We start from the raw sequence: 14058 nt of genomic DNA, 5'->3' as shown, positions 1-14058 counted from the left end.
TTTTCCCCATATATCTCATGAGATGCCTTCAAATTCTTAAGTTATTTTCCTCATCATATTATTAAGTAAAAATAACCATTTGTCATAACATTCAATACTAATAATAATTCAAAATGGAGCAATTAATAGGTTAAAAGACACCAAATTTCTGTGATAGGAAAAGTGATGTATCAGTGAAGCTCTTTGTAGTTTGAACTAGCCTAAAAGATAAACAGATTGCTTTGCAAGGTAGTATCTCTTTTGGATGCTGTATCAAGTCTGAGCTTAAAAGACACGGGTATTATACCATCACTCCCCTGGACAAGCTCTGTGAGCAGGACTCTCTGCGAAAAATATCTGAGCACAAGTGGCTGAAAAATATAATGAAGCAGAGGCAATATGCTGATTGACTGAGGGCATGTGGGAGATCTGAGGACAACAATCAATTACAGATCTGTAAGCTGTTTAAAACTACTCAGTGCTTGGGAGCCAGCAAGGGAGCAGCATCTGTGTGCTGCAGTGCCTCCAAAATCCAACCTGGTACAAATTAACAGGATGTGCTACAAAAAGAACTGTCTCCCTGCACTCCCAGCTGCTGGCAGGGAGTACCATGCAACTTGCATCCCCATTAAGCCAGTTGAGCATGAAGACAGAACACAGGTCCTTAAACATGTGGTCACCTGATGTTTTCAGCAGTATTTTGGGCTTTCAGGGGTGGTTGTTTGGACGTGTCAGGATGGGAACGCCCGGCAGAGCGTGCAGGTTAGAGGAGGAATGCAGCCACTGTCACTCCATTTGAGGGTAATCCAGTTTGATGCCTCACCTCTTGGTTCAGCATGGGCTTGCAGCCTCAGTTTTTGTTGGTGAGCTGCAAGGGTGCTATGCAGCTTGTCATGTCTAATAACTTCCTCTTCTGAAGTCTGATATGCTGAAAGATCTGTGCTGCTGATGTTAAAAGCTGGATTTTCAATGCCTTCTGTTGCTGCTCTCTCTCTCTCTTCTTTTACTATGGAAAACAAGGAGGTCAGAAGAGCACATTATGGCAAAGTGTATTTCAATGACAAGCAGAAAATTCCTTCTAGTAATTCCTTTGCTGAAAGACTCAAGTGTATCATCCTCAAATGTCGCCAAAACAGAATTAGGTTAAAATTAACTCTAAAAAAAAAAAAAAAAAAAGAATAAATGATTAAAATAATTACAAATTGCACCCTGACAAGCAAGAGCAAAATTTCGCCCACAGCCATTTGTCTGTAATTAGTTAATTAATCCTTACACAAATTATGAGCAATAACTCATCAAGCAAGGCTCACCCATCAGAAATTCAGCCGACTTAGATTTCTTCTGCTTAGTTTGCTTCAGAGCCTTCTGCTGGAACTTCTGGAGGGAAATTGTTAAATGAATAAGTTAGCTAAAGAATGAAGATCATCCTTTATGATCCACAACTAACACAGTATTTTAAATATGGGATGGCATTGAAATGTCATTTAATTTACATCTCTGCTAAAGGGGTCAAACACTAATTGAACAACAGAAGTGGAAGAATTAAATAAAATAGAAGAAAAATTAAAATAAATGCCAAATGAAGGTCACATTAAAATACTTGTTGTATGTGTGTGTTTTTAACAATTTTAATTAATGCAAAGAAACCTCAACAAATGAAAAACATTATAAGGCTTGTCTTTACAGCATGCATTCAGCAGCAACTGCTTTATTTCACTTGCAGAACTTCAATGCTTCATTTAGAAAAGTTTGATTATGCAGAATATTTGCAGAAAGGCTTCTCTGACATTCCTCCTTCTGCATTTCCTAGGTTCACTTACATAATCAGTTTATTTGTTCATCACAGGGCAGATAAAAATGAACGAGCTCTACCCTCTCATATGAGAGGATAAAATAAAATTAAACACAAATAATTTACATCTAGATGTCACAAAAGAGATTACAATCCAGGCGTGAAAGGAGGCAGGATTCATTACAACAGTGAAAAGTTGATTTAGAATTAGAGACATGCCAACAGAGCTACAGTGAAAACAAATAATGAGAGATCTTGGAGGAGCTCAACTCTGACAAGTTCCAATTCCTGTAGGGAAGCAAGGCCCAGAAGAAACATGGTCACACTAGTAACAGCAGGACGGCCCAAGTGCTAAATTCCATCTTGGTATAATGCCTTGCACAGCACTAGCAATATGGGCTCCTGTGTAGCTACAGATCCCTGAAATGGACGCTAGCAGTCATAGCAGGCAAAAATTATCTAAAACAAAGCACATCTGGGAATATTAATTAAAGCCAAAATCAAAGCAAGAAAACAGTTCAGACCCTTTTATTTTTCTAATGTCATATGGCAGTTCCTGAAATGAGCTTTTTTTTTTTTTTTTAAACCTGTTGCTTAATTGTTCGGTGATAAAGACCAGTCCTGGCAACATAGCTCCTGGAAACTGTCAATACAAAAGGATTAATTACAAGAATCATTGAAAAAATGCAATTTTTAAAGAATCCATCTTTTCCATTTGATTGTGGGTGTCAATTTCCAGTAAAAAAACACACTTGCAGCAGACACAATCAATAAATCTGTCAAAAACAACTGAACCATAGTACTGGCAGATTAATATTTATCTATCTATATCTAATATAATATCTTGATATATACGCATACCTGAATATATGTTAGTCTGAAAACAGTAGAATTCCTCTAAATTAAGATGATTTCTGTCCTCTTTAAAGGTAAATGATTTATTTATTTATTTTTAAAAAGGCAGACTAAACACATTCTGGAAGCTACAATAAATGCCAAAGCAATGGAATAAATTCTTACAAGCTGTGTGCAGCACAAATGAAGTTAATGATAATTTTGACAAGGGTTCACTAGGTTCAGAAACTCACCATACTGCTTTTGATTTTTTCTGCTACTGAAAATTCTTTCAAAAATACACATTAGCTCAGTTAGTATCGTTATAATTATATCACTTCTGCAATATGAAAGTATTTCTGTATTCCTTGCATATCATAACAATTTAATTTAGTTTTAAAGATCCCACCAGTATTTGTAACAATGTTGCATGATAATTCTTCTTATTAAAATCTATATAATCAAAACACAAAGCTGTTAACTTTACATTAATAAAGCATACAACATCTAGACAAATATTCTGGGGCAAATTTTCAACTACTATAAATCAGTATACATCTGCAACTTCAATGGAATTATGATCTGCATTACTTTCTATGTATACACATATTCCTTCTTCATGTCACACTTCCCCAGCAAAACAAATTGTGGACTGTATTTGTCATAGTTACCTTTCAATTATTATAGCCTGTAAGACATATAAATGTTCTTTCACAGAGGAAAAAAAAAAATAAAAGTGAAAAAAAAATAAAAGCAAAAAAAAAAAAGTATTATTGTGAGGTTTTATTATTATTATTTTTCATTTGTAATCAGTATAGTTAGCACCAAAAATTGTTTTGGATGGACACGGTAGTCTATGTTCTTTGGCACTGTTCACTTAAGTGCAGATTAGTATTTTTAAGTACTCGATGTAATATGGTTGTGATTTTTATTTACAAAGAACTTCAAAAGAAGTGATGCTCTTGGTTCTTAACATGAGCACCTTTGAAAAGGCGTTTTTCATGAGTCTATATTTTTAGAATGAAAGCAATACCTGATATTCTACAGCAGAGTGAAATTCTTCAGGGTTACTTCTCGAAGTAACTCAATAATGGAGTATTTCAGTGGTGTTTGAGTAATCGACACAAGTTCTTGCCACTTTGTGGTTCAGAAGAAGACATTCTCCTTTTTCTCCTTTCATACCTACCTCCAGAAAATTTCCCCATCCTTCTCTTTTAAACATGGGCACCTTTAAGTGCTATGAATTGCATCCTTTTTTTTTTTTTTTTCTCCTTTCTCTTAGGTTTCCTTTCCCAGCCCTCCCCCATCCGTCCCTTACAATACTTTGTCTTCTCATCAGAGAGTAGGCACAAAATTATCCAGTAACATTTTATATTAATTTTATCATTAGTTACTACTAGTTAATTTATGTATTTATGCAAATTTATGTCTAAAGTGATTGTTCTTTAATCAGTTCATGTGTACCTACAAAACTTCGGTTTCCAATAGCAAATAAAAAATCTTTTCACTGACCACATGCCATACTTTCAGGCAATGTCCAGTTATGTGACCATACCCAGAAGAACACACGTGAATGTGCATCCATACAAAAAAAAGCACATCTTCTAATTGTAGAACATTATCCAAAAATAAACATAAAAGGCATTTATTATAATAACGTTATATCACTTGAGGCCAGAATCTCAAGTGAGAGGAAGGCTTTGCTGATTTACACTTGCTGTGGAATTGATCCATCTTACATCCACAAAGACTATGCCATCCTCAACTGGCACATAGGAAAGGGGTACCCAGTGTTCACAAAGTCAAATGAAAGCTTGAAGCTTCTGATGATATCAATTCATCCTATGTCAGCTCTGCCAAAGATGGTGAGAAATAAAATCTTGCCTTCTAATTTTTTTTATTTTTTTTTTTTAATCTTCATTGTAGTGCATTATGGCAAAGACAGGGGTATATAGAAGAGGCTAATCACAATGCAAACTAATCATGTAATTCAAACAGCCTAAACCTTTACACGCCTTTTTGCAGTTACTGCACACACTGTTGGCATTAAAATGTGCAGCCTGCTTTCCAATACTAATTTAAACAAAAGAAAGTGGGAGTATCTGAACTTGGAGAACCCAGGTCTGTGTGAGAGCAGTGAGAACTGCAACAGCAGCAGCAGCAGTGAGGGAAGAAAAAAAAAAAAAAATCATTTATAACCAGTGACAACTAAAACCTATGAAGTTTTTAAAAGAATGTGATTGTTGTCAAAAGGAATTGGGTAAAACAATGCTGTGTTCAGCTCTGGTTCCACTCAAAGCTGTGGCTGAGGGGCTCTGGGAAAGCTGCTGGAAGGCTGGTGGGCGCAGACCAGCAAGAAAGTGAATTTTGCATACTGTACGGATCATCGCTCAGTTCAGGGCAGTCATATTGAATCTGTGATCAACCAATTGTGCTTCATGAAACCGTCAGCCCTCATTTACGTCTAGCTGTTTTCTTCTGTCCTGCTGTAAACAAGCTCTGCTCTGAGCTGTCTCCCTACCCTTATCTGCTTACGAAGATCACACAGACAGACCTCATCAGCAGCCTTAGAGTTAAAGTTAAAGTTACTGCTTCCAGACAGCAGTCCCCATGCAAGCTGGAAGTCAAAAAGAAGAGCAACTTTGGAATGACAGAATTTTAGTTCCTTTTAGGAAATGCATACCTTAGATTCATACACATACTGGCATGTTATGTCTCTTTCATGAAATTAAATTAGGTGTTCTTAATATGAACAACTGTTTCTAACATCAGCAAACTAGCTCAGCAGATTCATCCTTTTTTTGTTGTTTTTTGTTTTGTTTTGTTTTGTTTTGTTTTCCCTTTGGGGCCTTGTCTGAATACAGCCAAAAGAGAAGTAGCTGGAAATATTGTCAAACTGCTAGGTTCCAAGAACCTAATAATGCCTGAAATGCTCTAAGGAGTGTAATGATGGTAAACAGGAACAGGTATGTTGGCTTCTGTTCTCATTTACTTCAGTGAGAGCATTAGCCTTTAAACATAAAGCAGAGCGCAGTTTTCAAAGAATGATCCTCGAGCATAAAAAGGGATGGAGCCTTACTAAAAACATATTCCTCTGTGAGCATGGACACAAATGTGTTAGTTGGTATTTACAGCATTTATTTCTTGTAACCAGCTGGTATGTCCCTGTTAAGGCTTTCCTTTATGCAGCTGGAGCTGGAACCTTTTCCCTTTTCCTAGCCTATTACTTTTGTCTATTTAAGGGATGGCAGCCAAAGAGAAACAGCTTGTAATTTGCACCTGTCTGCTTTAAGCACTCCACATTAGATTTTACAGAGAGCAAACTCTTCACTGCTAATGAGAATGACACTTGGTAGGGTCAAACACATTTTTTAGCTGACTCTGCAGCAATTAAAATACATAAATAAATAAATAAATACCTGCTTCATTTCAGACTGTTCTTGCTAGAAAATGAGGCTAAAGGGAAAAGCCCTGTTGAAAAAAAGCAGCTTCATGTGAAAGTGAAAGATGTAACCTTATGAGTCTAATCTAACGTAATGTTGGGCACAGCTAGTCATGACTGATCCTGTGCACTGCGATGGAGGAATTCAGATTCCATGCAGTAAAATTCAGATTTGTTTCAGAAAATGGTCACGTGCAAAGAATTCTCCTGAATTTCTACATGCTGGGCTGCCTTCTGAGGACTCACAGTATGCTTAGCTACCTATAGGTTTGGGTCTATGAGGAAGGTGTTCTCTGAGAATTAAAATAATAGAAGTCAGTGCTTCACTCCTGTTCCAGAGGTGTGCAAACTAGACTGCTCTGCAGACATGCACTATGTAGAGTATGAAGGAGAAAAGGTGTAAATCAAGTGACTAATCCACATGTGATCTTTGTCTTACATAAACTACCATAGCATAAATTTATCATATATATCATATATCATAGCATAGCATAGCATAGATAACATAGATTTTTTTTCTTGCTAGAAAACAAGCACTGTTTGCAGTCAACTGTGATATCAGCTACAATTACACTGAACAAAATAACAATTACACTGGCATATGAGTTTATCTATTAAGAGGCAGTCTTTTTCTTGCCTAGTCTTAAAATAAAAAATCCCTCCAAAACTCACACTACAGAGCTGATGACAGGAACAAAAATGCAGGGTGGGGGGAGGGGAGGGACAAACCAAAACAAAGCAAAAGTAAAGCATACAATTTATTAAAGAAAACACCAGTGCTGCATTTTGATTTCATAAATTGTCCCCATTTGTTCTTCCTGTTTAAACAATAACTAACATGATGATGGGTTAAATGAAGTTGAGATTGTCACAAACATGGCCTCACTAGTAATTAATGTAGTTTAATATGGTTGTTGGCACACATCTCACATGACAGATAATGTTCCAACATGTCACTGATAGGACCTTTCAGCACAGCTTTAGGAGATCTACCAGGCATTGCCGAGGTTGGTTAGGTCAAAGGGTTGAACCATGTGTAATTCAGAACAGAGGAGGTCCCACGGTCACTCCACAAAAACAATTACACTACTTATTTCACTCCATCCCTGGCCCGAAATTCACAAGCCTCACAGTTTCAGTGCAGTCAATCTCACTCTGCCCTGGGGCTATGAGCCACATGAAAATATGTGGTGCTGTGTTTATAAATCTAATCAAAAATAGAAACAGTAGACAAGCACAATGAGGTCCTACTATGGATCATGGGAATTCTCTAAATTCTGAAGGCACTTTTGTTTAACTTCTGTGGGCCTTCTCCTACCATTACATTGTCTGATATTCTCGTTAATCATCCTCTTGACTTGTCAATGATATAAAGGAGCCTACGTGTCTGCTGACTTCCCTCACATCACATGACAAATATTATTATGAAATAGCAATGTTAGGAATAGCATTTTTAATAGCCTTTTAATTTTCCTTTTCTAAAAGTTTTTTTTTCTTCACTTACCTCTTTTTCCATGCCAGCCTGTCCTTTCTCAGACCCACAGCTAAAAACACTTCCTCCTACAACAAAAGAGAGGAATCATATCTGAATTTTCAGTCCACATGCTGCCACTGATACCCTTAGGTTTAAACACACAGACTTGCAGAGCACCAGCCCAGAAACCTGCCAAGATGGAGGTCTGCTGCTGCTGTAGTTCCCCCTTCTGCCTCACCAAAGAGCAAAGTGAGGACAGTGCTTCGCTTCATCTTTTTTGAAAACTTTGTATCAGGTCATGTAAATAAAATAAAATAAAATAAAATAAAATAAAATAAAATAAAATAAAATAAAATAAAATAAAAATAATAAAATAAAAGTAGTTTAAGCTTAAATACAACACCACCAAGGAAATATTTGAGGACAGAATTAGCCCAGAAGGAGTGGGTAATTCCTACTCATAGACAGTAACCACTAAAACTATATGAAATTTGTTGTGGAATATACCTAAACTGGAAATTGCAGTGCCAGACCTGCTGGACTCAGGAATGCCTCTGTGATCCTGCATCTAAATGAGTCCCACTTGTGCCTCTCTCCCTGTGATGAGATTCAGTTAAAAGTATGGAAATTATTCTCTACACAGATGTTATAACCATTATGGAAGCCTACAATGATTTTACAAGTTATGTATCCTACCAACAAAAATGTTCCAATTTTATACTATCTGCTTTTGTCTCTACGTGGGAAAAAAATATTCTTTCAAAAGGGCTAGATGGGTTGTTCCTGTGCTCACTCCAATCAATGGCAAAACTCAGTCTGACTCCCTGGTCGCAGGATTTGAACCACAATGAATAGTAGGCTTCTTTCTCTGCCAGCTTTTCCTTTATGTATTTATACAAACACACATTCAGATTATTTTGCAGAGGCTGAAAACAAAACAAGACTGAACAATTAAAAATATCCCTTCAGAGTCCCTCAGAAGATTCAACCAACCTACTGGGTCAGAGGATGCCCCATACAAAGTACATGCTTGGCCCCATTTGAGGAAACTCTCTCTCCTAAGGGTACCATGCAAAGTACTTAGAATTAAGTATGTGCTTAGGATTCATTGAAATCACTACAATGGACAGTGAACAGGGCCACAAATTCTCCACAGAAAAAAGGTTGCATTGTGGCTTTGGTTGCTCAGTAATGAATGAAGGGCTGAGCTCTGCCCAGGACTTGCAAATACTGAGAGTCTGCTGACCTTTGCCATCACCTCCGGATTTTGGTGCCCTACTTGGGGTGCCAGGGTCATTGATGTGATGCAGGGGGTTGAGAAGCCAGCGACTCCCTCTCCTCTTGTGAACAGCCAAAGGGCCCCAGCAGCACAGCCCATAACTATTGCAGAAACCACACCGAAAGTCCTCAGCTCCATAATATTTTATGATGCTAAAAATAAAGCCCCTATGGAAATCACACAGGTAGGCTAAGGTCAAATTTCTGAGACACATGATAGCTAGATAACAACCCCAGAGTCCCAATTCCAAAATCCAGGATGGGTTTTCAAACCCAGGCAGTATCTACATGACTTTTCCTGTTGCAGCTCCAATACAATTGCACATCCACTGTATACAGCAGGTAAATATTTCTGAGTCCAAGGGCATGGCAAAACAGTTATGTTTCAAACAGGAGCAGCAAAAAAGGAACAACCTGAAATAAACTAGAGGCAATAAAAGCTTGAGGTGTCTCCTCTCCTTTTAAAGGTAGAATCACAAGAAGCAGCCATCAGAAAGAACCGATAAAGATTTAAGCTGTAAATTCAACATTTTCAGCCATGGTCAACGCCTGTGCTTTGAAGAGGAGCCAAAGGTGCAATAATAAGGACTTTTTCAAAGCCACAATGGTCCTGGAAATCCAAACATCAATGGAAATACTTGGAGTTTCATCTTAATTTAAAGAATGTGATTGACCACATTAGGTAAGCAAACGCAAAAATATATAAACATCATTAGTGTCTTAACAGTGATTTTCTTGGAGTTCAAGAGCTTCCCATTATTTGGGCTTTCTGGGGTAATTTTTGTTTTGGTTCAGGACTTTTCTGGTGATTTTTAAAAGAAGATGCTACAGACGTTGTTTTATCTTCAAAAAAAAAAAAAAAGTCAGGCAGTACATTTAACACTGCATTAAGGGATATTGTTTGAGGCCTTAACCTCATCAACCTATTTTCTTTATCTGGATAACAGCTAAATCCTTAGAATTAAACTGTCTTGTGGTTTTGACAGAGTACAGCAAAACCTAAGTACATAACTTTTTTAGTCAATCAAGAAGATAAAAATCTTATTTCAGATCCTGCCAGATATTTTGTGTCTGTCAGATGTAATGTTTTGCATGATTTAGTGGACTTCAGTTACTTTTAGCACATTTATAGTAAAATGACAAAACAAACCAATCACAAGTTATTTAAAAAGTTATTAAAATTGGTACTTACTATTTTTCTCTCCCCCTTCCCCCACACATTTTTTCCTTTTTCCTTACAGAAGAAAATCACTTCTTAATCACTTCTTTTCACAAAAGGAATTACTAAGGAAACTAAATCAAGCAGGCATCCTATCCAAGTAGCTTTCTGTAATAAATAATCTAAGTTTTTAATTGAAAAATAGATGAATTAAATAGAATTAGATGCAACAGAAATAATGTAGAGCATCACAATGTTATTGATGGGCTCCTGTTAGCAGCCACAGATCTGGAAGTGATCAAAACAACAGACCTTCCTGCTGGTGCAGGCTGAAGTACCTCATCCTCACACTAGTTCACGCTTTATGCTTTGCTTAGCTACTGGAAATAGCTGGGCTGCATTAAGAGCCTGCAAGCAATAAGGGTCTTGCAAATGTAGCTATAAAGTGTTCTTGCCACTCTGGTCTGTGGCACAAAAGCCATCCTGTTTGTAGCTGCCTACCCAGCATCTTCTTAAAGCCCTCCTGAATATGCAGGCAAGTGCATTGCACATAGGTAGAGTAGACCAATGGTGGGCATAGCTAAGGTGCTGGGGACTGCTGGTGGAGAAGCAGTGGGTTCATAGGAGGAGTAACAAAGCAACAGTTTGTCATGACAGTGGCTGCCCTCATTTCTTTCTCACCTTGAGTTGGTACACCATTTATTACATGCTAAGAAGAACTGTTGTTGGATACCTGTGCTACAATATTGGCAGAAACCACTAAGTAAATGATTACCCTAACAACCTACTTGTAATTCCTTTTAGACACTCTCATAAATACCAGCTCAGGAGCATTGGTCTTTAAGAAGTATTTCTTGAGGGGAAAATTGCACCTCTGGTGAAGAGAATCCATCAGTCATTAAATTCAGCAGAACTGACCTTTGAAGTTACAAGCTCTGTGATTATCCTTCTTTAATCAACAACTTTGGGAGCAGATCCTCCAAAGTAGTTTCAGATCCTTTATTTCTTCATCCCCTGACCTTTTTTTTCTTTTTTATTAAAAAAAAAAAATAAAAATAAAAAATAAAAAATAAAGGATCTTGCTGCAAATATAATTTTATAAAGATCATTAACACACTTGAAATTAAGCTCACATTCAGTTACTTTACTTGTTAGACTAATGTTCCTAGCCTTTTTTCTACCTGCTTGAAAAAGTAGATAAACGTCTTTTCTATCTACAGAGATATGATACAATGAAGTAGTAATACCTACTGCTAAATCATGCCAGCAATTCCTGTGGAAGCAAAATACTAAATTTTGGCTTCTGTGCCATCATTGCAGTATTCCCATCTTCCACCAAATGAGAAGCATTGTAGACATAAACAAACACATCATGTTGCTCCAGAGCCTGGCTCAGGGACAGTTGTCTCTCAATATCCCAAAGCTTATCTTCGAGCGCACTGAAAATTTTAGTCATCCCCAGCAGACAGTCTGAAATAGGGGAAATGTGAAGCCAACCCTAACCTGGACAAAAGGCTTTCCAGAACAGGACACCTATCTCCCGGTTTTGTTTGCCAGGCATTTCTTTGGCACAGCTGCCCACCATAAGGCTTAGAAACAATCCAGAACATTGCAGCAGGGCTGGGGGAATAGGCAAGAGGCCAACAGTATGGCAACCACCTTCCTTCTGGTCACGGTCATGCCTCTTCTCAGCCTGCTTTCTGCTTCCACACTGCTGCTTAGCATTTACATTGCTCATCATCCCAGAGCGTCCTTCTCTGCCACTTCTTACCTTGTGAAGGCAGACCAAAACCTACATCAGATGAACAAACGATACCTCCAACCAGGCTGTGCATGCGAGGCTGCTCTCCTCACTGTGACTGCCTGCTGCACATGCACCCTGCAACCATGTGTCAGCAGGAGCTCATCCCACCTGACTGGTCTGGTTGTGCTATCCTAATTGTCTCCAAGAGCTCTCAGCACTCCCGTCTCATGTTCCAGTCACCCCTATTCCAGCTCCCAGGGGGCCAGGCTGGAGGTGCCTATGGGGTACATATTGAATTCTTGCAACACCAACACTGCGCTCTCACCAGCTCCCATTAAGATATTGTATCCTCATGCCGTTACCCATAGCACTATGCTTCTCAGCTGCACTCTGACTCTTACAAACTTAGTGCATGTTCTGCATTGTCTCTGTGACCCCATCAGCCATGGTGGGTTTTTGCTGACCCCTCTGGATGCAATGTCATGGTACCAGGAACTTCAGCACTGATGCTGTCCTGACTTCTGCCTGCCTGTCCACATCCCAGTCCTTTCCAGTGAAAGAGGTTCTTTCACTACAAAAGGCTTTTGTGCCTTGTAATTCTCAAATAATATGGCCTCCAAATTAAAGCAGCATGTCAGTTAAAAATACTCAGCTGTACATCAAATCCTAAAAAAAACATATGCTTCAGAGACAGAAACAGTGCATGAATTTGACTGCACAAAAACAATACTATAAAATCTAAGGGGGATACATAAAAATGTAAATAAAAATCTAGACAGATAGAAAAATATTTACCATTAGGGAACATGCAAGCAATATAATATATTTTGACCATACACAATTGTACTGAGTCTGGCTGGAATGTTAACTTTCCCGGCAGCAGCCCATACAGTGCCATACTCTGTACTTGTAGCTGGAACAGCAGTGTTATCACACCAGTGTTGTGGCTACTGCTGAGCAGCAGTGGCACAGCATTGGGCCTTTCTCTAACCCTCCTAGGGGGTGGGCAAAAAGTGAGGAGAGAAACATCACTAGGACAGCTGACCTAAACCAGTCAAAGGGATAATCCATACCATGTGGTGTCACACTCAGCAATAAAAGGTGGAAACAGGAAGAAGAGGGGGGGGGGTGGGCTCTCGTTGAGAAGATGTCGGTCCTCCTCTCGAACACCGGCTGCGTGCGTTGAGGCCTTGCTTCAAGGATGTGGTCAATCATCACTCATTTGTGGGAAGTAGAGAGTAATTTCTTTCCTCTGCACTTCCATATAGCTTTCATTTATTTTGTTTGTTTGTTTTCCTCCCTTTTTCCCCTTTCCCTTTTATTTCCCCTTAGTTAAATTGTTTAGTTCATGGTAGTCTTTATTTAATTATTATAATTATTTCCCTTTAATTAAATTATCCTTATCTCAACCCGTGAGTTGTTCTTTGCTTTACTTCTCCCCCTCCTCATTTAAAGGAGGGGGAGTGAGAGAGCGGTTGTGGGGTTTAGCTGCCCAGCACGGTAAAACCACCACAGAACAGAAAACAGACAGAAACAGTGCATGAATTTGACTGCACAAAAACAATACTATAAAATCTAAGGGGGATACATAAAAATGTAAATAAAAATCTAGACAGATAGAAAAATATTTACCATTAGGGAACATGCAAGCAATATAATATATTTTGACCATACACAATTTTATTGCCAACAGCTCCATCACTTTTGAAATCTGCCTCAGAGTTTCTCTCCTAACTTATTTTCAGGGAGTAATTAGTTCATTTTGTGACTGTCTGCAGTAGCCATAGATTTAACGCTTCCTTGTTAACTTCTACTCTTCATTCATTGGCTTCCATGACTACTAAAAAGAAAAAACTTTTATACACACTGCTGTTCAAGGACTGAACCTATAATTATTAGAGCATCATTTTCCAGGAAAGTTTCCCTGCAAACAGCACATATGATCAACACTAGAAAAAATGCCTTTATTGCTGTTTACCAGTGATAGATCTAAATTTCATATCTGTGTATAGTAATATAATCTTAAAGGTTTTTTTTGACGTGCATCCTTCCTCTGAATTGAGCAAGAATACCAGAAAAGATACACAGAAAAATACAAGAAAATGTATCTTGTGAAAGTAACATCTTTTACAATTATACCACCTGATATATCAATACTGTTGTTAACGGATCAGTAGAGTTTGATTGAAAGAAAAGAGACAGAAATCATACTGTATAAGCAATCCCAGAAGGAATACCTCTAGTGGTTTAAAACGTATTTCACTTGCCTCTGGCACGAGTTTCTGGATTAGTGTCATATACATGTCAACATGAGACAACATAGTCTATTTGTTTATACATTCACATTACTCTTTGT

General features: G+C 38.1%; 1 protein-coding gene across 1 annotated transcript in view; it reads right to left on the bottom strand.

Annotated features, from left to right (window-relative positions):
• Positions 1 to 7742, bottom strand: part of LOC311432454 (uncharacterized protein) — a gene marked incomplete at its 3' end in the record, with an annotated part of 78822 nt that extends 71080 nt beyond the window's left edge. The window contains exons 1-4 of the mRNA XM_084510904.1: positions 7711 to 7742; positions 7552 to 7607; positions 1290 to 1356; positions 803 to 985 (exon numbers count right to left, since the gene is read on the bottom strand). Of these exons, the coding sequence (XP_084367030.1) occupies positions 803 to 985; positions 1290 to 1356; positions 7552 to 7563 (262 nt within the window). The 5' untranslated portion in view covers positions 7564 to 7607; positions 7711 to 7742. The remainder of the gene's footprint in view (positions 1 to 802; positions 986 to 1289; positions 1357 to 7551; positions 7608 to 7710) is intronic.
• Positions 7743 to 14058: the final 6316 nt, after the last annotated feature.

The sequence above is a fragment of the Aythya ferina genome (genome assembly GCF_964211825.1).
Source record: "Aythya ferina genome assembly, chromosome: 2".
Lineage (NCBI taxonomy): Eukaryota > Metazoa > Chordata > Aves > Anseriformes > Anatidae > Aythya > Aythya ferina.
This window is presented reverse-complemented; position numbering and strand designations above follow the sequence as displayed.